Consider the following 27,833-nt stretch of genomic DNA (forward strand, 5'->3'; position numbering starts at 1 on the left):
TATTTTGGATTTTATGGGCATTAGCCTTTCGTCTCACCATACAGTGCCCTCATAAGTTTACATACCCAAAGGTATGTACAACTGTATTTCAATTTTTTTTTAATTACTCTCATGGGTCTATGCCTATGTCTGTTTATTAATTATGCAGATGTTTATTTAGTTCTCACTTTATTTTAACACTGTGACCCTCTGATTAAAGTAAAACTTTCAGGCATGTTGGAAGGCTGAAAAGTTTGAAACAACCCTGCAACTTCCTTTTCAGCCTAAGTTCCTGTTACATGATAAAAATGCCAAGTAAATGTAAGTATGAAAATATGCCAGGTTTAGTTTTTAATGAGTGCTCCATTAATTCTGAATCATTTGGTTTTAAGTAACCATTACTTTTAATGTTTGCGAACATCACATGGAAATTATACAGTTTGCTTTGTATAATCCTTGACGCTCGCAGCAGTGGATTAATGGTAGCAACGCATTACATTTGCATTGAAACACAGTTAAGGCCCTTTTCAGTGGTCCCTACAGTGAATTTTAAGAAGTTCTAACGACAATATTGTTTTCTGCAAAGAGGGTTGTACCATTTACATGATTTTTTCCCTTTTTTTTTTTACAGATTGGAACCAATGGTGCATAGCTATATGGCTTGAAGCGTAGGTGATCTGCATGAGAAGAGTCCTTAATGAGTGGTAGATTTCCTTTTTCTAACAGTTGTTTCCTTTCATGATCACATATCTGCATTGTGTGAAAAACAGGATTATGCTGTATATTTTCATAGCACACAAACACACATTGGATTCAGTAAACAAGTCATTGGGGTTGTTTCCTAGTTATGAAGTTTAAAGTGATGAGTCAGAGGTCTTCACATCAAGAGCCCCCCCCCCACACACACTTTAACATTTAATGCGGCTTCACACTAAGTTAGTAGTGGCAGTCTGATAAATATTGCAAATAATTGCTGCATGTGCCGCTGCATTATTTGCTGACTGAGTGCGATGCCCACGCCACCTCTGAGTGACGAGTGACACAAAGTGGCAGGGAGTGACTTACAAGCAAACTTGAGATGTGCTCTCCTGCTGAGGATTGCTCCTGCAGTGTTGTAGGCCATACACTGGTAGACGCCTACATCCTGGTAGCGGTCCAGGTTGCTTATAATGAGGTTGCCACCTGACAGACGCCGCCGTCGATCCAGGCTGAGATTTATGAAAGTCCCATTCAGTGACCATCTGTGGGGGCAAAGACATCATCAGTCCCTGGCAAAATGCACCATCCATTTGCTACAACCAAGCAAGACGCTTCAATAGAAGTTGAGAAAATAAAAAACGCTTAAGAAATTTGACAACTGAAAAAAACATTTAAGTGTCATTTTTGCAGCCTTAGTATCTGTACATGTATTGCTTTTTGTTTATTTCTCTATTCTAGACCATTTAAGAAGTATTTTAAGTCATATTTTCTGGAACTGGAAGATTAGATAATAGCTGTCAAAATAATTGGTGGGCGATCCCTATACTGTAAATATATCCCATAATGATAATAGTAAATGGTTTTGGTAAAGCATGAAAAAGTGCTCCAGGGTTCCCCACTTTCACTGTGAAATAGAATTTATTCCACACTAGCCTGAGCATTCACACTTTTGTTGCTATTTGCACGTATTGGAATGACTGAACATGGAGGGAATACAGAAGACGTTTGCTGGGTCACCTCGTGAGATGGAACAAAGGCATTTTCAGACGTTAACAAATGTACATGCTAAACACCAACAGAAGTCATCTGAATAATAACACCTGTCTGGTCCAGCAATATATGAAAATATGTCGTTCAGTGCAGCAGCCCCCTCCCCAAAGAATCCTGGTCCTCTCAAGAGGAACACAAATCCCTTCCTATTCGGGGGAATAGTGTGCCTTTATACCACCTTTAGAGACCATTGCTAAAGGTGATCTGGGGTTGCTATGGCAACGTCAGAGACACTATTCTCCTTATTAGAAGACATCCGTTGTTGTTTTAACACATTGCTTACTACTTTTCCCTGTTAAACCAAATCCATTCAATGGTGATATGTCACAGTTAGGCCACAAATTTGAAACGCTTGTTAATTTATGTAAAAACATAGCAGAAATGTTTTATTTATACAATAGGTATGTGGTTTTATTCCCTTTCTATTAATTTTAATTCACAGTGTCTTTCAACTATCACTGCCTGCTGAGGCAACAATCTCAGTTTCTCCATAGGGACCATTAAAATTTAATCTTACCATATCATACACAAAGCTGTCATCTGCTATTTAAAGGGGGACAGAACACTAAGGTTTAAAAGGCATCTAGACATTATCATCACTATTGCTTGTTAATCACCTTTTTTCTGTCACATAAGATTTACATAATGTAATATTATTCCGCCTTTGACCTCTCATTATGACAAAAAAAAATGGTAAGGGACATCCATATGATGATACAGAAATAGCTTTTGCAGTACTTGTAAGTTGTAACCTTCCATTGCATCGTTTTTCACATTGAGCAGTAAAGTAAACAAAGAATACAACAGGTGCAAATAGAGCAAAACGACACGACACACTATAACCAATTTGAAGTAATTTAAAAAGGTTAATTCAGTTACTTTCTTGAAACGTACAATTTGAGGAATTTCTCGATTACTACAGCCATGCATCTCTCTTCGATGATATTTTAAAACAGATTATGTATAAATTCAAGGGTAGACAGTATTCATGAATGTTCCTTTGGTAAAATAACAACTTCTTTCCTTTGCTACATTTAAGTGGAAATGAAAGATGTGAAGGACACAAATGGAAAACCTTCCAAAAGCTTTCAAGCCTAACCTTCAAAAAATAAAAAAATAAATAAACAATCTAAACCAGTGAATGTCAATGGGTGCTTGATGTTGAGGATGCCACGATTTGGTGTGCATTTAGATTAACCCTAAATGACCCCAGTCCCCTCACAGTGTGAGAGGCTAAAGAAAGAGCCATCTTACTGATTCGGCAACATAGGCAAATGGGCATCTGTCATGGTCTGAGCTTTGGTTTTGTTTATGGGTCATGATTTCCTTGTGTGTCTGTCTCCCTTTGTCAATGTCTCGTCAAGTTTGATCATTTCCTCCTGTGCTTGTTATCCCGGTCTCTGATGTTACCCAATCAGTTCCCCAAGCCACGTGTGTTTTGTCCAGGTGTCTCGTTGTCTCGTTACTATGTGTATTTAGTTCCCTGTTTTCTTTCAGTCCTTGTTGAGTCATTGCCATTGTCACACCCGTGCCATGTCCTGTCGTCATCATTTCCTTGCCTAGCCGTGTTCCTGTTTGGTAGGGATGGCAGAAATGGAACCTTGAAACGATCAAATCATTTGAAGCGATTGATTCACCAAAATAATCGATCTTTTAGAACGTTTGAAACATCTCCCCACAGCGACATCTGGTGGCCAATAATAAATATTAAAATCAAACAGTAGATCAGTGTTGCCAGCTTCCCAGTAAGGAAACTAACTATTGGCTGTCTGTCATCACCTAATTTACACAACTGGCAATCGGGATATAATTGTAATGGACACCATAAGAGAGAGAAATAATATCATGGGAAACAAAAACTGAATAACCCCCACCGCGTCAAAATAAGTATAGAAGTACAAATGAGCTTTTTGTTGCTCATACTACTTGTTTTTAATTTTGCCTTTCAACGTGACTTAAATGCTTTGATGAAACCCCCAGTACTATCACATTTAATCAAAAACTACATTTCAAAGGCTTTTTTTACAACAGGGCATCAAGTTTTGACAGAAAGTATTAGAGAGGGAAAAAAAATAATGACCTGCAAAAACATGACACCCGTAATTGAACCTGGGTTACCTGCATAACTAATCTTTGCCTCTGCTCATTGTGCGGGTGCGTTACCACTAAACCAACCGCCGCGTTTAAAGCGTTCAAGAGGATGTTGACATTTTATCATGTAGGGCGATAAATCAGCAGGGCAATTTTACATACGAAGTATACTTAGGTTGGATTTATTTCAGATTTAACACATTTTAATATAGAACAATGGTCGGATTTTATTTAATTTTAGAAAAGGCACTTACTGAAACAATGTGACGTTTGGAGGCGTAATGGAACGCGAAAGGCAACTGTCACGTGACATCCTGATTCTGAGACAGATTAAGGAACGCGATTCGAATCACAAGTTCCGCCTGGGTTCCGGTATGTAACGAAACGCAGTTTTGATTTTGCCATCACTACTGTTTGGTTAGTTGCTTTGACTTATGTTTTTGGACATTGTTGATTTTGTTATCGTTCCCAAGTACCTTGTCCTTTTCTTAAAGGGACTGCAACATGAAAAATCAACTATTTGGAGCTTTTAGCCATGTTAAAATGCTAATTCCACACCAAAAACATGACCAAAGTTCTGTTTTCCTCCTTTTGCCTCTGTATGAGAAATTCTAGGTTATTCTGCTCTCCAAGCACCAGCCCCTCCCAACCTGAGAAAACGAGCTGTTGGCACGGTTTGACGTCATTGCGTGCGGCCCCACACCTGCACCGCCTCTGCGGACTAAACGCACGCCCACTTTCTCTGAGACCTCCCCTCCATGGAATAATGACAAAAGTAGCCTTTATCAGTAAACATTCTGTCCAAATGAATTCAAAACAATCAATTATTCTTCACATTTGCAATGCCAAAGTGCAATGAAATGACAATCGGCTCTTAAAATCTGACACTGGTGTAAACTACAGGTAAAATATTTGCGCAGATGGATTTAAATGAATGGATGGTGTAGTGGATAGTGTGCTTGCCCCATAAGCATCTATTTATTGCGGCAAGGACCCGTTTTGTTTCAAATGTTTATTCAAGAATTGATGGCTTGCGTGACCAAACGCAGAGACGCAGCCACAGGGGGAGAGCCGGGGTTTTACTGAACCGAGCGTTTGACTTCCGAGTAAGAAAAATAGCCATCGAAATAACTCATATTTTATAAGAAATTACATCGCGATTGTGTCAAAGGTAAGATTTCATCATTATATGCCTATAGTTAACTGTGCAAGGGCTTAACATACCATAGTGTAGTCCCTTTAATTAAATCCCCTTTTTGACTGCTTCCCTGCCTTGCTGCTTTTGCTCCCTGCATTTCTGTCCTCCACCCCATTCCCCAACCTAGCAGACATCACAAAATGGCGGCAGTGGTGGTGTGGGCAATCACCTTCAGCATTATTATATTAAAAAAAAGTTAGTACTTCAATTAACTCTGAAAATTGAAATGCTTACACGGATTTGCCTGTAGAGAAATGCCCAATTAGTGTTAATACAAATGATAATGCCATTCCAAATAAGATATAGTAATGAAACAAAACCTCTGCCATTTAACAGAGTGTACTGTTAAGATAATAACTTGCTTCTAAGAGATTAGTCTCAATAGTTTATGCATAACAGCAAATATTCCGTTTTACATTTATGTAACTGCATGGAACTGATGATATGAGTCATTTGTACAGATTAAACCTTCTCAGTCTGTGCACATTGGCCAAATCTATCCTTTTATTATTTATTTTATTGACATCTGATTAGCTAAAGTTTCACTAGAAGAAGATCAATTTAAGATCAATGTAGTCCCTTTCTATTAATGAATTAATCTTGAATGACTTCTAGACCTAGTACAAGATGGCTTTTTGTGCAAGTTGTGTTCCCCCCCCCCCCCCCCCCACAAAAAAAGTGGATTGCTGTGCAGTATTCGAATTGTGGAAACTTCAACTTGCTGCCTGAGTGACACGACCGTCAGATGGAAAAGAAGAGACAGGGAGGTGGGAAGGAACGCGGTGCGACGGAGCAATAGGAGCCCATTTACACTTCAAGAGAAAAAGTGGAGAGGTGCTGAGGGCATGCAGAATCCTGCACAGCCAGCTTGACAAGACACAACGCCGAAACGTGCTCCATACACCTTTAATCACTACATGGAGATACCTGGTCTCGAGCACACAGTGAGAAATAATGAGCCTACATAATGTGCTCCACTATCATTCAGCTCATCTATGCTGCAGTAATTCAATGCACAGCGCAGGTGACATTTATAGTCCAGCGCAGTGGTTTTCAAGTATTTTGGGTCCAGGGATCCCTTACGAGGGAGAAATTTCTCCAAGAACGCCCTCATAATCCTAACACAAATTTGTCGCTACCATATCTACTCATAAATGCCATAGGAATTAAAAAGTCACCTATTTTCGAGGAAAGATTTTTCTTAATGTTTTAATAAGAAATGCATGTTTTGAGTGGAAAATTTGTATTCTTTTGAGATTAATTATTTTTTTACAAGTACAGACATTCTTTTGCTGTCAGGATAAAAAGTTGAACTCTTACAAGAATGAAGCCGTATTTTTCAAAACAAAGTCTTAATATGTTTCCATACTGCTTTTTTTCCATCCATCCACCAAGGTTGCAGGTGAGTTTGATCCTATCTCAGCTGATTTCAAGAGAAAGTCGGACTGCACACTTGACTGGTCACAAACGCAGTCAAACGGCACATATAGAGGCAGACAACCATTCACACTCGCTGAGTGGGAATTGAGCCCACGCTGCACCAAAGTCAGGTAAATGTAGCTAGTGTAAATCAACCCAATGGTGACCCCTTATAAGGGACAGCAATCTATACAATATAATGTATATTTAATACAGAGCAGTGGTTGAATTGCAATATAAATGAAATGCATGTCAATGCTGTTTGCTACAGCGGTTCCTTTCCGGATACAACCCACTTTAGGCAATAGTTTGATATTAACTCATACTAATAAATTATGTTTTTTTGTGGGGTTTTTTGGAGTGTGTATATCTGCTTAAAAATATTTTATATAACAATGATTATCCTAAAATATGAACAATTTTGCCACCCAGCATTTAAAAGCGATATTGTGATATAAAGTCCAAAAATAAATACCATCTGTGGTATTAAGTGAAAGGAAAAACACATAGGAAATAAAATGCCTTAAGTGAGAACAATTACATGTGGCACAACGAAAGAAGACTCAGGAGTGTCTTCTTTCAGTCTAGAATAATTACATTTCTGTGTGAAATATCTCAACATTGAATCTGTGATTTAAGTTTATCTTGTAAATTATTCCTGGGTGCACGGAGCACAAATTAAGTTCAGGGCGCGCTCGGCCGAGTGTAGATGAACCGTTTCCATGATGTGGCGCGATAGCGCTTCGAGTGAGGAAGCGTTCAACTAGAGCCTCTTGTGGCACTGACAGCCCGGAGTGCCGTGCAAATGAAAATGTTCTAATCCCGTCTTCAACACAGGACGATGACTTTAGTGATGCAACTTGACACAAATGATAGAATGCACTGCTACCTGTACTGAGGAGGTGGGGTACTCTTGGCGTCACAAGTCAGAGTAGCCTCTTCTTCAATGGAGTCCACTGGAATGAACAGATCACCTGGCTCCATCCTCCATCTTGGGCCATGGTACAACCCACTGTCCAGACAATCTGGAAGGTGCAGGAAGACTGTATATTAAAGAAAAGCTGCAGGAGTTTTTTTTTTTTTTTTTTTAGCTTCACGCTGAAGCTATTAATGACAAGCTGTCAGTAAGTCAGTTGCTCTGTTTTCATTGTTTATTTGAAGCAGCAGTCGCAAGATCATATTGAAATGTAGTGACACAAGTGAGTAGTGAGCTTTACCATCTTCAGAGCAACGCAAAGCCAGCAGGGTAAAAACTATGAGTTGATGATGTCTTATCATATCCGTTTTGGCCGTGGCGATAGCACATAATTCAAAAATCATGAAATACTCGGTGGATTGATTCGATGAACCGTTCATTGTGTATAATACAACACCGTGTCCCAAACACACCCCTTCACACACACACACACACACACACACACCCCCACACACACACACACACACCCACACACACACACACACACACACACACACGCACGAAATGTGGGCCTATCTCTGAATATGTGAATGTGAAAACCTTTAAATTGTGCAAAAAGCATTAAGCTCAGCCATCATTAATAGAATCAGCATTTCAACTGTAGTATTAAATACTGTCAGTAGAGTTTGAGGTGAATATTATTTGTGATCTTCATGACCAAAGGAGTGTTTCATTAACTAAATTATTCAGTCTAAATCATTCATTATAATGAAATATGTGTAATTGAGGATTGAAGAGGTGCAAAGTCTGGCTGTGTTTCCATGATTGATTTTTCTTGAAAATATTTTGTGTATTCAAACTAGTTTGACCTTTCAGCATTGCTGTTTTGTTGTGGTACGATTCTAATTGCAAATTGCTATATGATTAACATTCCGACTGGTGGCTGAGCATCCCTGAGGTTCAAATACTAGTTCGCTCCCAGAAAAATACAATCATATTCGTGTTTAAAAGCATCATTGATTGTGTGTTAATTCATAATGAGGCTGGCAACAAAATCCAATATGTCATCCAAGAGCTGTATGAAAAAACGTGCCTTGAGAAAGACAATAATGTTGTTTGATTGTCACTGCTAGTTTTGGTTATCTTCTTTGGCTACATTGGATGGGAACAATATTGAAAACACCTTTCAGTATACATCATTTCTACTGTAAATATGCAGTATTCAATAGCTTCACGTCCCCCATGAGACCTCCAGACCCCGCGGATCGTTGAGTACAGGCTTATTGAGTTTTTGAGGACCAGAACCAAACAAGGGAAGCAGCATTCGGTTTCTTCTGTTTCTCCTCAGCTATGGAACAAACTTGATACCCAATCTGGCCTCAAAATGTTATTGTTCTCTGCTGCTTTTTCACCAGCTCACTTTTATTTTGTGATTTTAACTTGATAATGCGTGCAATTTTTCATTGTATTGTTTTGCTTTATCGTCATTTATCCTGCTTTTCTGATGGATTTTTATCTTATTTTCATATTTCAATGCAATCTTGTTTTTGATCAGGTTCTCTTTGCTTCTGTAATGCACTCTGAATGGTGCCATACAAATAAACACGCCTTGCCTTACAGAGCACTTAACACCACTACAAATTACAACCACAATAATCAACATATTGGGCGTAAATTTCCGTGCCGGTCCAAATTGTTTTGCCTGTTTGGGGCAGACAACTCTGCACCATGACCGTTCTCGTGTACTAAGGTATTTTTTTCCCTTTAACCTAGACCCGGTAGACCTGACAATTTGGTGGCTAAAAGTTGCACAAAGGTTATGCCTGCTGGAACCATGTCCAACTATAGGCGCAGATAGGGTAACGTGATTTTGATTAAATGTGAAATTGATGTTATTGTATATCATTTGTAAATATGACAGTGGCATGCATCAAACGCTTTGAATCATTGTAAAACTACACATTATTATCCATTTTCCATCCATCCATTCATTTTCTCAACTGCTTATTCCTCACAAGGGTCGTGGGAGTGCTGGAGCCTATCCCAGCTGGCTTCGGGCAGTAGGAGGGGTACACCCCAAACAGAGACAAACAACCACTCACAATCACGCCCAGGGACCATTTGCAGTGTTCAATTAACCTGCAATGCATGTCTTTGGAATGTGGGAGAAAACCGAAGTACCCGGAGAAAACCCACACAGCAACGGGGAGAACATGCAAACTCCACCCAGGAACTCAATCTCACGTCCTCTGAACTGGAAGGCGGACGTGTTAACCAGTCAGCCACCGCCCATTATAATTTCAGAATTACCCCCTCTTGGCCGTGACATAAGTTGGGTTTCCATCCACCCATCATTATTTGAATGTTCAAAAAATGCGAAAATAAAACTGAATGGAAACGCCAGAAATTCGAAAAAGGGCCCAAAATTCGCCAAAAAGTTTTTTCGCATAGAGGGGGTAGATTTTGAAGCGTATCGAAAAAAGGAAAATGCAAAATTTGGCAAAGGAAACTGCTGGCGAGATCGGATACACATCGCACGTTTTATCCGGATAGTACGTCACACAAAGCAATATCGGACGATAAAGTAAGGAATGTTCGGGGAGACGACGAAACATAAATCTTTTGGGAATTAATTATAGAAGCAAATATTAATGCTATTTTAGATGGAAAGCAGCAAAGAAACACTACGGTTTATCAAGAATTACAAAAGCAAACTCAGACGACGTCATCACACAGCGCAGTCGCTTCCTGGTCTTCTTCTTCTTCTTTTAAATTACTGGTGGATCACATCTCTTAATGGTCGTAGGTGGTGGAGTTACCTTTCAATATTCGCAAAAGAAAAATAGATGGAAACGGTAAGTCGCATGTCCGTTTTGCGCATTTTCAGTACATTTGCTTAAAAATTTCGAAACAATTGGATGGAAACCTGACTATAGACATGAACAATTGGATTGGAAGGTGGTCTCCAATACCAATTCACATAATCTGCTCGTAGAGGTCTGCTGGCAGTTTCTTATAAACAATTGCGTGCTTTGACTTCCTGCATGGACTCGAGCAAATCAGTTTCCTCTTCCGGGACAGCAAGGTGTAAAATCAACTTCTTAGAGCTTTTAGCCATGTTAAAATGCTAAAAACATCACCAAAGTGGTGTTTTCCTCCATTCGTCCCTCTATGAGAAATTCTAGGTTATTCTGCTCTCCAAGCACCAGCCCCTCCCAACCTGAGAAAACGATCTGTTGGCACGTTTTGACGTCATCAACCCCCGCACCGCCTCTGCGGACTAAACACATGCCCACTTTCTGTGAGACCTCCATGGGACAGTGACAAAAGTAGCCTTTATCAGTAAACATCTTGTCCAAATGAATTCAAAGCAATCAATTATCTTTCACATTTGCAATGCCAAAGTTTAATGACAATGGGCTCTTTGCACAAATCCACTACTTCCTGAACTCAATACCACTCCTTCGTTTCCTGTCTTTCATGATTGGACAAACTGATTAATCCAGGTGTGTCTGGCCATTGTCGTCGTGGAAAGACAGGAAACGAAGGAGTGGTACTGAGTTCAGGAAGTAGTGGATTTGTGCAAAGAGCCCATTGGCCATCTTAAAATCCCAGAAAAGGTTCTGGCTGATACTTCTGTAAACTACAAGTATAACTTTTGCGCTGTTGAACCTCACAGAAGGAATCGTGTAGTGGTTAGTGCGCTTGCCCTCTCAACAGCAAGTTGTGGGTTCGTGACCCGCTTTGGTGGGGGGTTCCTTCTTTCCTCTTCTCCACGTTTTCTTGTGGCAAGGAGCCGTTTTGTTTCAAATGCTTATTGAATAATTGATGGCTTACGTCGCGTGGCCATTCAGAGGAGTTTTCAAACGCGGAGCCTCAACAGTTGACTGCAGCAGCCAGCTCGCCAGGGGTGTGGCAAGCACACGGGGAGAGGCGGGGTTTTACTGAACCGGGCATTTTACTTCCACATTAGAAAACTAGCCTGCAAAACACCTATTATTTCATTAAAAATGATATCGCCATAGTGTCAAAGGTAAGATTTAATCATTATATGCCTATAGTTAACTGTGGAAGGGCTTAAAATACCGTGGTGTAATCCATTTTTAAAGGAATAAAAGAAGCCCATAAAGGGGCAAAACACCCTTTTTTAAATGTGCCACGCTGTGCCAATTTGCACGGGTATTCAGAAATACCAAAACAAGGTCGAGCCGCCTCTGCACAGTTCGACCACGCCTCGTGCTATATGCGCTGGGCACAAAAATAGAGCTAGTTGTTGTTGGTGTTATACGTATATATTAGTATTGAGCAGAAGAAAAAAAATGTCATTCCTCAGAGTGGGTCTAACCATAACTACTGTACAATGGTAAAAGTCTGCTCATCAGCTAAATGGAATGAAGAGGAGGATGAAGAGCAGTGAGTGTTTGTGAGTACATGTCAACACAGAGGCACCCCCCCCTCCCTCCCTCCCAGTTCAAACCACCGTCAGCCCATCCTCTCCGACAATCACATTATTTCCATCGCTTCAGTGAGCATCCTGCACCTGTAAATGTCTAAATGGGAGAGAATCATTACGACTATATAAAAAAAAAAAATACAAGTGTGGCTTACCTGCCAAACACTCGATGATCGATAACAGTAGAATCTGTTTCCATGGCAACGACATCTTTGGCAACCAAGGGCAAATGACACTTTCATCCAATAAGCGTTGAATTGGCACTTGTGATCCTGGCGAGACAGCTCTTGACCTGTTTCAAAAAGATAATTTTGCTTTCAAATGCCAAATTCAGCAGCCAATCATTTTCATGTGATGCTTGCAGTTTCACGTGTTTCCATAACCTAATCTGGAAGCGCAGACAATGACAAAATGAAATGGAACTTCAAATACGATAAGAGATGCATCGCATTGCATTCCTGCTCTTACTTGTGATCGCATTGCACACAGAGGTGTCATATAGGATGATACCACAGGTACAGTATATGGGACCTGAGGTAATGTTAGACTATTAGGGGAGCGACCCACAACACAACTCATCTGTCACTCGTACGGATTCACTTTCTGGCAGCCTGAGGAGACTTGGCCCTTACAATGGGGTGCTATCCAATCAATTAGATCTACCCGCAGTGGCAGAATGTGTCTTCCCCACATTCTGCGGTGGACCTGGACAGCCCCATGAGGAAGCCATTCCACCCGGGTCCGTAATCAAGGACAAGTGTCTGTCTGCTTGGAGCATGTGTTTGCAAATTGCCATGCGCTTGCTTATGGCAGAAGAGGAGTGGGGGCAGATGGAGTGAGTAATGATGCAATTACAAAATGTCAACACACACACACACACACACACACACACACACACACACACACACACACACACACACACACACACACACACACACAACAAAAAATCCTGAACACTGTATTAAGGTGAGTGAGTGAGTGAGTGAGAGGGGTGTACACACAGATATGAGATTCTGTTTTTGCCCATTAAGGAGCCCGCCAGCTTCACCAATATGTATTTTACATTTGACGCAAAGTAATGATTTACTTGTAAAATTAATGTTTGCGAGCAAAACATTGTAAATATTATAGTAATGCCTTTGGAGTGTTTCCCTGTCTGGGTTCCCTGTGCCTGTTCCAGGGGCGTACGGCCATGAGCGTCATTCAAACAGCCTAGCGGGCATGGCTGGCATATGGCAAAATTTCATAGGCTTATGAACTCTGCCTTCGCAGTAGGAGGCCGTGTTAACATGAATGTTGTGCCTAATTTGCAACACATTGGAATTTTCTGTGTGATTACCAACCACTGTGCCAGCTCATGTGAAATGATCCAATTTCGCTGACCACGTCAGAGAATTACCACAAATAATGTCATTGTGTTCATCAATCTATACCAGTGACATATTGTGACAGGCAGAACAATGAAATGCTCTTCCACAAAATGTCAGAAGGTACGATTAACCTGTGTATGCTAGCCACCTGTTCCTGTGACAAGTGAGATTTTTTGTGATTGGTGCTATCAAAAATGGAGGGCCCAATGCATAGGGAGGCAAGGCAGAAGTGGAGGAGTCTCAAAAAGTATGTAGTCACAAAATACTAAAACAAGGAGCATAAAGGCATCAAATTGGCATCATTAACTCCCAGCCATTTTTACAGAAGCAATCCCCTTCACTCCCGGCGGTTTTGCTGGATTTTGACTGATTTCCCTTACCAAAAAGAAGTATATTTAAGTATAGCTGAAGTATACTCAACATTAGGAAAGTATACTTCTAGTTTACTTTTCTTGCATTTATTGGAAGTATAAGTAAATGTTAAATATATTTTAAGTATACTGAAACATATACCGGTACTAAAAGCTTAAACACTGTGGTATATACTTAGAATGTACTTGGAAAATTAGTACCAAAAAATAAGTATATTTAAGTATACCTGAAGTATACTCAACATTAGGAAAATATACTTTTTTCTAAATTGTACTTATTGGAAGTATACTCCACCAAGTAAATGTTAAGTGTACTTGTAAGCATGAACTTTTTTACTAGCCAATCACAATTTCCACCTGCCAATTTTTTTTCCCAGTACAAATTTTATTTTTGAAGCCCATAAACATAAAGTAACAACAGCATGTCTATAAAAAAAAATCATTGTTTCAATGTTGGTGTTAGATTGAAGCAAATTCCTCTTAGAGGAATTTTCATCGCGGAGGTATCATCTTCCCCGGTCTGACATCACAATGTTCTTCTTCAGACCACAAAGGAATTAAGACTAAACAACAGTGCATGAAGTGGTGCTCTCCATTTGACCCCAACTGCTTCAAGACTCGATTAATCAACAAGGTATTCCACTCAATCAACCCCATTTATAACAATCACTTCATCTATTATTATGCCCCTTTGTAGACAAGCATTTTAATGGTAAGTGGTTGGTCTCCATTTTTTTTGCGTGCACCTTCTTCGTGACAGGCTGGAACACACAGAATGAATGATGTCTTTGGGAGAGGTTCATGATGTATTAAGGCCCACAGATAGATATCAACAGCAATCTGCTCAAATGTCAGGGAACACACACAAACGAATACACGCACGCAACCACGCGCACGCACGCGCACGCCCAACAACACCGTGACTCCACACATGCACTCACTTTCCATTTAGGAGACATAAGCCGTGATGTGTGGCTCATTTGTGGTCTAATCCCGAGACAGCCTGGTTCACAGCACTACTTATAGAGGGTCTAATTGTTTGTCAGCTGTCTTGGATGTCAAGTCAGACACGTGGAGTCTCAGCCAGGATTTTCTTCACCACCTTTCATGTGTGCTCCGGCCTTTTTTTCCCCCCTCCTTCAAAGTCGGCCAAATTGGATTTTTATGCTTCCTTCCTTCCTTCCTGCACACCGTAACTCAGTGATGGGAGCACAATGTACAGTCGGTTGGCACCTAGAGACCGAGGAGTGATGTGTGGAGGGCACACTGGGTAATAACACTCCATGCCAACTTTGCATGTGCACTCGGAGTGGCTTTTTGATCAGGATAGCCACGCGGTCCTCTCCTTACATGCACCTCTACTAAATACTAATGTGCATGTCAAACCCAGCTACTGAAATTAGCAGACCAGAGATTCACATGTCGCCTGTGCACCGTTGCCAATGCTTACCACACACCACGCACATTCTCAGCTTGCACTGAATAATGGCGCTAACGATGATGGCGATGCAAGGTGGTGTGAAAGCTTCGCTGTGTGAATCACTCTCCACCAAGGAGCGTGTACCTTCCTCTCAGTATTTAAATGACATAAAGAAAGAAGATGGTGACATCCAGCACCTCCATCATACTCTGCCAGCATCCAAGTAGGGTGATGCTTGAACAAGCAGTGCAGCTGGAAGAGTGGGAGTCTACTTACTTTGAAGGCCTAAACTGCATTCATCACAGCTATTTCAGCTGACATGGTGGCATACCAGTCTGCAATTACCTACTGAACGTGTGTGTGTGTGTGTGCGTGCGTGTGCGTGTGTGTTTACCAAATGCATTTCTAAATGCACGGTTCCAGTCAAAACTACAGCACTCTATAAAATAAGCTGATGTGAGGTTGTCGTTTTTTTGGCTCACCCCACCCACATCACGCCTTGGTCCATTTAAAGAAACACATATCAGACAGGCACATCTGCACAGTATAATGAGACCTATCAAATTCAATAAATGTCAGAGAGGTGCTAATGTGGCCCTCGTTGAAATTTGAGATACAGAATTCAAATTTAAGGTTAAAATACAGTGATGCCTTGAAATATTAGCTTTACTCAAAGGACATACAGTATCTCAATATTAATATCTCCACACTGAAATGAACGAAAATGTCATACATCCATACCAGTCCCCACCAAAAAAAAGTGTTGTTGTTTTTTTTTAAATAATGAAGGGAGGCAGTATATTATATATATATATATATATATATATATATATATATATATATATATATACACTGTATAAAAGTCATGAAGACAAACCAAGAAAAATAGACTTCTTCTACTATCCTATTACTCAGTAATTTGCTGTAATATTAGCCATTTTTTATATTGAGGATGAAGTATATATGCCTGTGAATATTGTTATATTATCTGTCTTCAACTGTGATGTTCCACCATATGTATTCAAAGAACCATTGCTAAAGGGTTGTGAAAATTGTCACTAATGTTAGCAAGTCAATGGCATTTTCCATTCATGTTAGCATTAAGCTAGAAGGACACTCTCAGTTAAGGCAACTTTATTTGCTCGTCTAAAATACACATTGTGTAAGTCTTGATTTTCTGTTTAGTTTGTCAGCAAACTTACACTGGGAGAGGAATTAACATCTTGAAAAATCACTTTTGATCAAATGTTCAGTATAGTTGCAAAAATATGTGAGTGATGATTTGGAAGTGGGTAGAATTGAGTTGACTGCAAGGCTCGAAATAACTTATTTCTTTGAAAATACATTTTGCTCATCAATGATTTCAATGTACACATTTTGAGGAGAAATGTTTTGCAGGGACCTGAAGCAAGGGTTTTATTAAACAATAAAACAAGGCTGAATGTAGGGCTGCAGCTGACAAATATTTCAGTATTAGACTATGCCGCTGAAAATTCTATGGAATCATCGTGTATTCTGTGAAAACTACAGTTTTTATTTAATAGATTTCACTTAACGACTAACCAGTTGGTTTCCTTTTTTATAAAATAAATTGTTCTTAAATTCACACTGCATAGCAGAAAAATGTATTTTACTATTTAGAAACATTTTCAGTGGGAGCAATTTCAAACAAACGTATACGTTACACTCAACCTTTTTTGTATCCATTCTTATACTACGACAAGTTTTGAAAGTGTTCAATAGAAAATGAAAACACCTTTACAGTAAACAGTTAAAATTGTAAAAGTTGATTAATGTTCTTATCAATTATAGTAAAAGTGATTACATGATTCACTTGTTAGATAATATTCTTAAAGTAAGATTTTAAGGACTTTATCTATCTAGCTCAGAAAATTTTAATTTTTTTTCCAATTTACACTTTTCAGTTCATGAGGAAAAACATTCATATGAATAATCTTTGATGGTAACTATTAGTAGGCTAACTCAAACGGTCAGATAATTGTATTTGTAATTGTATTAATAATTATATTGATAATTGTATTGTATTCCATCACTCAGACCTTGATGAACTAAAGTACAGGTGTGTGCGTGTGTGTGTGGGGGGAAGGGGGGGGGGGGGCTGGTTGGTTGTGTTTACCTTAGGCCCCAAATGATGCTATGACCATGCACTTAGTGATATCTGGCTGACATAATACGAAAAGTGTGATTAGCATCTTGTGAACCCTACATTAAATGCATTAGCCTGAATAAGAGCATATAGAAAGTGCACATTATACACAACAATATTGGAGCTGTGAAGAGTGACAGAAACAGGCACTTGCAATTACAAGCCTCCTCAACCCAATTAGTGAGGTATTACGCAATCTGAGGTGAATGATGCCACTGGCTGCCGCACTCCGCGTCTCGCCTGGTATTTGAACAGGAAATTTACTGATATTGACAATGGAACCATTGACATTTTACCATTCAAAAAGAGTATTGAGCAAAGGACTAAAATTGAAAATAATTGTATTTGTTTACTGCCTAATCTGATCGCATGTGTTACATATATATCATTGAGGACGTCTGACAGTGTCAATCAAAACTGGATATAATCTTTGTAAAAACAGACTTTTAGATATGAAACACTTGCATTAGATTGTGCAGGAGGTGGGCCTTCATTGTAGCAAACATAAAATCATTTGCAATGCAATCCACTGAGACTGAGTTGGGCGTGAAATGTGTTGCTGTTGGGTTCCTGCCACATATTTGACAGAGTGATCACAAGTGAGGCTGCAGTCAGTGTAGCATCATGCCAGGTAGCCCGAACCACGCCGTTACTAATATAACTCCATGCATCACTCTCTGACCCAGAAGAAAATAATAGTAATCAATGCATATTTTATAGGGGTTTAAGCATGCCCTTCTAAACCACAAATAAAACTGAACTCAATGTGGAGGAATTGGCTGCAGTTAGGAGGGCATGTCACCATGTTCTAGCCTATCATAAAGTATTAGTATTAGTATAGTTATGATGCAATACATTCGAGTGTGACTTGCTTGATTGAGACAAATTGAGAAGGTAGACAAGAGCTGGTGAGACTTATTAGGTGCAATAAATATTAAAAGACAAATGGCACAATGTAAATAATTTAGCGCACATGCACGTTTACAATAGCCATGCACGCGCACAGGTTTGACTGTTTTCTCGCCTTTTCTCTGTGTGCTGTGCGTCCGCGTGCATGTGTACGTGTGTCTCACCTCTTATCTTTGAGTGTCCTGAGGCCAACGGCGAGCAGATTCAGCTCTCAGGGAATGGGCGACACATGTATCCTCCATGGAAAGCCTTTTAGGAACATTTCGGTCACAATGGCAAGGTCGTTCATACAGGTGAAATTGAGTCGAGATGACACGCGCTTCATAGCTACTGCTCCCGCCTCTTCCTCCGCTCCTCATCACATACACACAAAAAATGAATACTGAACAAGGAAAAAGAAAACACCGCGCACACACACACACACACACACACACTCACACGTGAGCGCGCAAAGGCACAGCTCACATGCACGCACAACACCCACGTTGCTTGTGGCGCTGAATCACATTGAAATCATTCCACGGTCTCCGATCCAACGCGCGAAGCTTTCAAATCGGGCTTGGACCAAAAAAAAGAAAGAAAAAAAAGAGGAGGGGTAAGGGGCAATCTTGCAGAGGTGATTTATTATGCGCATCAAGTCAACTCCCCTTGCGAGGAGGAGGAGGAAGAGCAGGAAGGAGAAGTGGGCAGCACGGCAACGAGGCAATGGAGGAGCAGCACCAGTAGCAGCAGCAGCATGAGTGTACGTGCACGCACTTAAAGGTGCTGGTGAGAAAGGCACCTGGCAGGGAGCTGCGCCACCTTGCGCCACATCACATCACAACCACGCCACGTGGTTGCTTGTCAGTCAAATAAGACAGTGGTCTGAGTGGTGGGATAGGACATCACCAGTTGTTAATCACAGGTTTTTGGTTGGAGGGGGAGGCTGAGCTGCTTCCATGCAAAAGTGGACTGAATGAAATTATTGCATGATCACATTAACTCATTTCAACTATTTTCTATTCCCGAATGTCTTGGTGAGGGAGAACCAGAAAAAAAAAAGGGGGGGGGGGGTTTCAAGCAGGAGTTTGAACAATTTTTCAAAGTGGAAGATGAAAGGAGAGCGGGAAATTCTTCCGCCGCACATAAAGAGGTCTGTTATTGTTCTTATTTGCAAACGCCGCAAATTCCCACCATGCAGAATCCACTGCCGTGGTGGGCCTTAAATAGGACAGTCTTTCCCATTTGGACAAGTTCTGCAAATCTGTCTCAGCTGCATTCAAACCCAGTGAGAGGATTTTTCACTAGCTGGAAGTATCACGCAACAGTGTGTTCTTTCCCAGCCAACGTTGTCTAACGCTCCATTTTCGTGCCCAGTGGAAGTCCAGCATGTGGCATTGTGTAAATTTGCGCAGTGGCTGGCTAGACCAAGTTTTAATGTTTTCCTCACATTCCTGTGGAAAATTCTTTAGTTACACAACCCCTAGTGGTCCGTGTACTTGTTTTCAATCATTTGTACTTTACTGGATTATTTTGTTTTCAAATTATTATTATTATTATTATTATTATAATCTTTTATTTTATTTTATTTTTTTACTATTACTCCCTACATTAAAAAATATATATATTGATACTTTTACTTTGTCAAAATAAGCTTGTTACAACCTCTGCAAATAGAAAATAGTACAAAACGGGGAGATGTAAAGTGGGGTCTTTTAAGGCAGGAAAAAAAAACAGGGTCATAAGCAACATGGAGGAACATGATCCCCGGTGCATTAATGAATACGGCAACAAATTTGGAGAAGCAACATATCCACAACCTTATATAAAAGGATTGTTGATAATAATTTTTTTGTGAATGCTAAGTGACTTGTGCCAACCTAAAAAGCTCAAGCTTCTGATGTTCAATAATTAAATGTGTGTGTGTGGGAAGGGAGGGGGGGGGGGCATACGTAACTTGTTATCATTAGCTAATTTTGCATTTGTTCTTTCTCAGCTCAAATGTCACATTGGGAATACAGTACATTGTTTTGACAGAATAAATGTCGAGCCAATGCTCGTAGCTTTTAAACATGTGACATAACATGATTTTATTTATTTTTTTTGTTTTTTTTTGTTTTTTTACATTTTCAAAGATGTATTCATTGAGCTATGGGATTATATGTATAGTGGTTATAAGTGTGGGTCAAAGGTAGTTTTCCCAAATTCCAAAGGAAGTTTCATCAGATTAACACAGTCCAAAACGGATGTTCTAAAATTCATAAACACTAACAGATCAACTAAGATGCAAACTGAATAGCTAAAAATGATAATAAAAATCCTCTTTTCTCACAGGGTTAAAGCAACTAATTTAACAACATCTCCACTGAATAAAATCAACTTCATTCAAGAAAATTTTCTATGGTGTAATTTATGGTCATCTCTGACCATGATTTGTTCTTACTGTTCGAATTTCATCAAGTTTCTTCACACTTCTTTACTCAAAGCAAGCTTTCATTTCACACATGCCATGTGACATGAAATGAGTCTGTGTGAGTTTATGAGATGTGAGTAGCCAGCCACCAGATATAATGTGGGAGGTCAGACGGAGCCACCGGGACCTGAGCACACAGTACATGTATCGGCAATCCAATATAATGAGCTGCAAGTGACTAAAAACACAAAAGCGGCAGAGTGGGTGATAAAATTACTCAGACAATGTGTGTGTGTGTCTTTGTGTGCAAGCGGAGCATATTTTGAATAGGAGGGGGCGAGGGACTTCACCAAATCTAGTTTCTCTTTAGCGGAGAATGAAGAGGACCTATTCTCTTCACTTCCATGTATGACCATCTGGACAAGGTGAAAATATAACAAGCAATATGCAGAATGGTAAAAACAAAGAGCTCACCCGCAATGCTATTGATGGTGGTAAAAATTGTGTTTTAATAGGCTTTCCATGCAGAATTCAGACACTATTTGCCTTATTTTTCTGGTATCATGAATGTCACGCCTGAATGGGACATATTCACTCAAAAGCCACCATAAAAAGTACACCTCCACAACTTCCATCCCAAAATGAGATGAAGTGGATTGGTCCCCTTTTCTAAGATCAGAGTGCACAGTTTTGAAGGTCCAAGAGGTAGGCCTATTCATTCAACTCTATGTTTATTATTGTATGATTGTAGTTTTCAGTGGTGAAGAGTTGCACAATAATGCTCCACTGCAATAAACACTATACCCTATATAATAATTATTGGGTTAGCTGCCCACTAGAATAAAAAAAAAGCTCCGTAGCTCAAGTAAACTTATTTTTATTTATTTTTTCCCAGGCTATGTAATTGTGCGTGTGGCTTGGAGTTTTCTTTTGCACAATGTAGGATACCCTTATAAGGAACTGCAAGAAGATCTCCATGGGTGAATGATGTTAAGATTGGCCAGGGCGACCACTATGACGTGGGCACTTGATTCCGCCTTCTAACTAGATCGTTTGTGTCCATGTGTGACACCCCCCATCCAGGAAGGCCAAGAAGGTAGTTTTACAAATATGATAAATACAATGCATTTAATGAATTTATTTCTATAATGATTCAGACAGTTTGACGCACGCTGTTGTTATGAATTCAATACAATGACATCCACCAAGGAGCGCTATATCTGTCTAACTCAAATTTACCTACGCCACAACTTAGACCTGCTTTTAGCTATTCTAAAAATGTGTGTACTTTCAGCCACCAAAGCAGACTTGGCAACTATAAAGTAGCGAGAAGACTGAATTTGGGAATAAAAAAAAAAAAAACAAAGGACGAGGAATTGACTACATATTAGATTGAAACTTTTACTATTGTTTCATCTTACCACGATGCCTCGTACTTTCTGCAGTTGACTTAATAATAAATATTTGGTTTAGTTATTCAGCAACATGACAGGGACATATTAATAGGCATTAAATTAAACAACTTAGACAATGTTGATTGAAACTGAGCTTTATTATCGTTGTTATTCTTGGTACAACTCTAGTGTAGGATTTTATTGGCTCGTGCTAGCGTACCTAATGTTACGAGCGCACTTACTGTAACACTGACGCTTGTTATGTGCCAGAAAGTTTGAAAAAAGAAAAAAAACTGCTGTGAAAGTGGTTTATTTACGGCGTCAACATTCTGAATAGATAGCGTTATCGGTATCTCGTCTTTTCTTCCTGCAATATTCTTACGCTTGCTCTTGTCCAGAGGTTTCTCTATATTTTCCCTTGTTACTTTGAATCCATTTTTTCTCCCTGTATCAGAATAGAGGATCTGAAGATGAATGGAGGGTGTTGTTTGCTGTGTAGATTCCGTATCCCTTACAGAATATATACCTGGATTCTGGACGGTGCAAGGAAAATATACAGTACTTCACCTCAATTGATTGCAGTTTCAAAGTATCTGCCCTAAAGAAACACTGAGTTGCAGAAAACTCACGGTCCGCTGTTCTTGATAAGCATCCACTGACAGCTTTGGGTGAAACAACTTATTTCCCATGACTAAAAAAAAAAAGAAGAGAGAAAATAAAAAGGGAGCACTCCATCCCTTTGTCCCTCACTTTATTAACAGTCTTCCGTATACAACTGTCCTGCTCATCCTTGTCTGAGCTTCTCAAAGACACATCCTTAAATCTCTTGTTTTTACTATCACCAGCCTTGTTGCCCTTTTCTATATCACTGTTGCCACCAACACAAGTCCGCATCAGTTGTTGGATTTGCAGTAACTGTGTTGCTGTATGTCCCACAGTCCCTCATGTGACCCCGACTCAACTTGCAAGGATCATCTTCATCTCAGACTCAGTATGCTTTTATGTGAGCATGGTGCTGTTATTATAGCTCCATACAGAAGCCAGCTGACATTTCCTTTAATTATACCTGTAATTTATTCATGCCCTTGAGCCTGGACGCTTGTTGTGAAAATCTTCCTCCCAGAATATTTTATCACTCTCCTCCCGAGCCCCGCGGAGTAACCAACTTAATAGCAGCTCCTGAAGGAATCATTTCCTTCCCTAAGTGCGCCACTATCTGTGCTGTTGTGTTTACTGTCGATGGATGCAGCGCCTTCAAAGAAGGAACAAGGATTTTTTTTCTTCACAGATCACTCATACAGTTATGAAATGTATTTTGCCATAAATAAGAATGTACCGTGTTAAATACGCAAACAAAGGGTTAGAAGATCTGCAAGAAATGCTGTAGGACGTTTTAGCTTTCAGGAGGATTTTGTAGTTGTGTCATGTTCCTACGCGTTACCCTTTTGTCTTAACAACATGACGACATGAAATATGACGGTATAACTAACTTAAACATATCCGATACATGCTCAAATGCTTAAAAAACTGTGGCTGGTCTTCAGCGGGGGCGTACTTGATTGAATCCATCGCAATCATGTCACAATTACAGACTCCAACACTACGTTACAAAACTGCAATGTAATAGCAGATAGTTATGCCACGTACAATATTTCACAAAAGTCAGTACACCCCTCATATTTCTTCACATTTTCACTAAGGGGTGTACTTACTTTTGTTGACAGAAGTTCACCTATTAATTGCTGTGTTTTTGAGTTAATTTGTGGGAACAAAAAAATACACTGTAAGCTGTATACACTCTCTGCTTTTCATGTTAAGGTGTCATTTTTTCAGTGTTGTCCCATTCAAAGCTATAAGGTGAGAAGGGTATTACTTTTGTAAGATACTGTATATCATCTGGCGTGCAGTTCACAATAAATATGTAACTACCAACATGACAAAGCAGAAAACATAGAAATAAAATCCATCATGCCAGAGAAGCTGATTATTAAGTGTGTAAATGTGCACAGATCGCTATGGACGTATTTTGCTGCAGTCCTGTATGGCTTGCTTTGACTAACCAATCAGTGGAAATAAAATGCACATTTTTACATTCATTTTATTTCTTTACGTCAGCGAGCTGGCCCTCCAAAGAGAATCTGATTCGTTAAAGAAACAATCATTGTTTAAGTTACCGTCCTTTGGCCAGCAATATTGATTCTGAGGGCCCTGGGCAGATCAGTGACATGAGTGAGGTTGAAAACTGACGGGACCCAAAAAATAATAATAATAATTACTTCCACATACATGCACTGGACGTGTTTCCAAGAATGCTTCAAAATGAATGGACTTGACGGTTGGGAATAAATTCATACAATATGATGGTACTCTACAGAGATATCTCACCCAGAATTTAGAGGAAAAATATTGCCACAATGTTTTTCCAATTTTTGACATCAACCTCACATGTGATGAACTGATGTCTGATGCAACTTTTGCTATTATCAATAACACCACCAACAAAAAACAACTTAGTGGACCTCATTTGAGCAATGGTGGCCACACGTACTGCCAGTCTATTCTACTTATGAAAAAATAAAAAGATGGTCTACTTGTGTTATAGACCACTAAAGTAGGTGATGTGGGGTTGCCATGGCAATGATAGACCCAATTTCCCCTTTTAAACCCCAATTCACCAGCTGTTATTTTAAAATAAACATATTACATATTGTTCCTTTGATTCATGTTATGTGCTGTAAAAGGCACACTGTTTTCTTTATATATTTTTTTTATTGCCATTAGACTATTTTGAATTGTTCTGCAATCACAGCTTGTTCCATTTAGAAAGAGCGAGAGAAGAAAAGTGCAAATGTTTGCAAGATCTGCAAGAAGGCAGCGTTTCCCATATTTAACCCAGTTTTGCAGAGGGAGATGCCGGCACCTAAATTGCTCACTTTGCAGATTGGTTCGCAGACAGCAACAGACAACAATTTCGCACAAAGTAAGCGAGGGAGTCACACAATCGTGATTGAGCACAAGTCAGGTGGCCCTTAAGATTTTAATTATGATGTTTCTGATCAGTAGACTCTTCTCTTATAGACTTGTAAAACTGTAATGACATTTCTTCACTTTAATCAGGACTCGCAATCTTTTTCATTGTTTTTTTAACTCACATGTAGCGAATACTTATTGAGAATACATTTCCAACCATACTGTTTGTTTTTGAAGACTCGCAAGCGCTGCATTTGATCCCCTGAGCCCTTTGACACACATTTCAACCGCACAGTTAATGGCGCCATAAATTATTGAGTCCTGAAATGAAATCTTTATCGAATCTATTGGTAGACAGACAATATATAACCTACTTTATGATGTCATAAAATATTTAACAGCCATGCTTCAAACAGGTAAACCTAAATCGCGTTCACTTCCATTGAAATCCTGCTTCACTAAACCTTAAATCCTATTGCTGCTATGATTTCGCACAGCATAAAGCATAACGTTCATAACATCAATGACTGTCAAATTAAAACACGTATGTTCGTTTTATGTTCAAGAGCTTACTTGTGTTTTCCTTCTTGTTTTTCTTCTTGCCGTTCTCGCTCACCCTGTTCTGGGGACATTAGCTCATTAGCCAGACTGCTTTGGAAAGGCTCTCTGAGAGGACTAATGAGCCAACGTATCGTATATTGCATAGTGCATTTCAGTGTGGAGGATACAAGGAGGGGTTACAATATATTGAATTTGAATTTATTATGTCACTAACGACCACATAGCACCCACATCCGTTCCTTTTAGTCACTGTTGCTAAGTCTGACAAACCTTTAACATTATATATATATATATATATATATGAATTAATTTTTTCTTTCAGTCAGAAGCCAGGGGAACGGTCTGCACTGTGCTTTCGAATGCTCTACATTATTGATATGAACCAAGAGTAAAAGAACAAGGGTTTGGGGACTGATAATGTGAGGCACTTATGCGTTCCGTTCGCCTTGTAACAGGGAAGCAACAATTCTCGACCAATCAACAGACATTAGTGTTTATAGCTCCAGCATTCATAAACATTTACACAAATAAAAATCCTCCTCTTATAGTCATCGTACCTACTACGAATAAATGCCCGCTGTTCTCTGCAGTAGACACTTTGGTCACTCTTGAATAAAATGTAGTGGTATATACTGTATTTCTCGGTCTTCCTGTCTGTCAATATAGAACCCGTCAATCGACTCTTCCATTCATTCATCAAGTCATGACATAAAATACACTCGACAAAATATAAACACAACACTTCTGTTTTTGCTCCCATTTTTTTAACTCAAAGATATAAAACTTCTTCCACATACACAATATCACAATTTCTCTCAAATATCGCTCATAAACCAGTCTACATCCGTGATAGTGAGCACTTCTCCTTTGCCGAGATAATCCCACCTCAAAGGTGTTCCATATCAATATACTGATTAGACACCGTGATTAGTGCACAGGTGTGCCTTAGACTGCCCACAGTAAAAGGCCACTTTGAAAAGTGCAGTTTTGTTTATTAGACTCAGAAAATACTGACTGGTTTTATAAGTCCTCAGAGTATAATTCTCATTACTATTTACATTGTAGATTCTCACTGAAGGCAACAGAATTTAGAATGAACACATGTGGAGTTATGTACTGTACTAAAAAGATGAAATAACTGAAAATAACTGTTTTAGCTTGTAGTTTCTTCAAATTAGCCACGTTTGCTCTGATTACTGCTTTGCACACTCTTGGCATTCTCACCTCTGGGAACTCCTTCAATACTGTCGGAAAACCCTTTCATCGCGGGAATGCCAAGCAGTAATCAGAGCAAAGTGTGGCTTTTTTTGAAGAAACTAAAATCTAAAACATGTTTACAATTATTCCACTTTTTTTTAGTAGTACATAAGTACATAACTCCACATGTGTTCATTCATAGTTTGGATGCCTTCAGTGAGAATATACAATGTAAAAAGTGATACAAATAAAGAAAATTCATTGCATGAGAAGGTGTGTCCAAACTTTTGGTATGTACTGCATATTCATTCCTTTATATTTATGCTGTGATTTTACTATAGAATTAAATATACTGTAATTCCACATTTAATAACAATGCATGCACACTGCGAAAAAGACAATACACAAACTAGACTGAGGCTTGAACTTGTCCTTTACAAAAATGCACTCAATGACAAAAGAGACAAATGTTGTGCAGGAGATGCTCAATGGCCATTCAGCGGCTTTCATTTGCGGCGTTATTGAGCAAATGTCACAGTTTGGAGTTGTTAGTCGCAGTTGGTGAGGGCCCACGCCACCCTCCAATCCCCCGTCCCACCCCATTGCTCCTTTGCTGTTTGTGAAATGCACTGATTGAGAAGCTTATTTGGCTGCATTATACAATTATACACCCTGGTGTGTGAGGAGTACTTGTCATTTCTGCGGTGACACCTGTTACACAAAAAAAGGCAACTTCACACAAGTGAGTCATTTAAAGTTGAATGGCAACGTGCCTCATCTTCACTTTAACACGTTTTTGAAGCCACCAAATTAAATGTCGATTCTTTCAAGTTCACAGAAGGAGGCACAAAAAAAGACAAACTAGAGGCTTTTATTTCTTGCAGGAACGCATTGCCCTGGCAGTAATTTGGGTGTTTAGTGTCTGACTTAAGGACTCTTTAGCTGTGTTCATGGTGCGTATCAACAGCTACATCACGCCTGATAGTGTGCCACTTTAATGGCCTTCAGTGCAGCACCAGAAATCAAGCTAGCGGAGCTTCATAGCTTGTAGCAAATCTGAGGCCAGCATAGAGGGTCTAAAAAAATAAACTGTCGTGGCATCATAATCTTTCAAGGCCTTTGCCGTGCCGTAAAGAGCTCTTTAAATTGTGCAGAATGAGGTGCCATGCTGCCTGTGGCCTTGTTGCACAAAGGAGGTGACATTGCTGGTGAATCCCGCCACCGCCCCTCCCATCTGAACACACACTTTCACAAGTGATTGAGCTAGTGACAACACA

The 27,833-nt window shown here is 39.6% G+C and overlaps 1 protein-coding gene across 1 annotated transcript in view; it reads right to left on the reverse strand.

The window, feature by feature from the left end:
• cntn3a.2 (contactin 3a, tandem duplicate 2) overlaps positions 1–18,754 on the reverse strand; it is a 62,848-nt gene extending 44,094 nt beyond the window's left edge. The window contains exons 1-4 of the mRNA XM_086069156.1: positions 18,207–18,754; positions 11,961–12,097; positions 7,326–7,461; positions 1,045–1,220 (exon numbers count right to left, since the gene is read on the reverse strand). Coding sequence (XP_085925282.1) covers positions 1,045–1,220; positions 7,326–7,461; positions 11,961–12,015 — 367 coding nt within the window. The 5' untranslated portion in view covers positions 12,016–12,097; positions 18,207–18,754. The remainder of the gene's footprint in view (positions 1–1,044; positions 1,221–7,325; positions 7,462–11,960; positions 12,098–18,206) is intronic.
• Between the last annotated feature and the right edge of the window lie 9,079 nt (positions 18,755–27,833).

This window comes from Leptonotus elevatus, chromosome 2, assembly GCF_054856555.1.
Source record: "Leptonotus elevatus isolate MCC_2025b chromosome 2, RoL_Lele_1.0, whole genome shotgun sequence".
Classification (NCBI taxonomy): domain Eukaryota; kingdom Metazoa; phylum Chordata; class Actinopteri; order Syngnathiformes; family Syngnathidae; genus Leptonotus; species Leptonotus elevatus.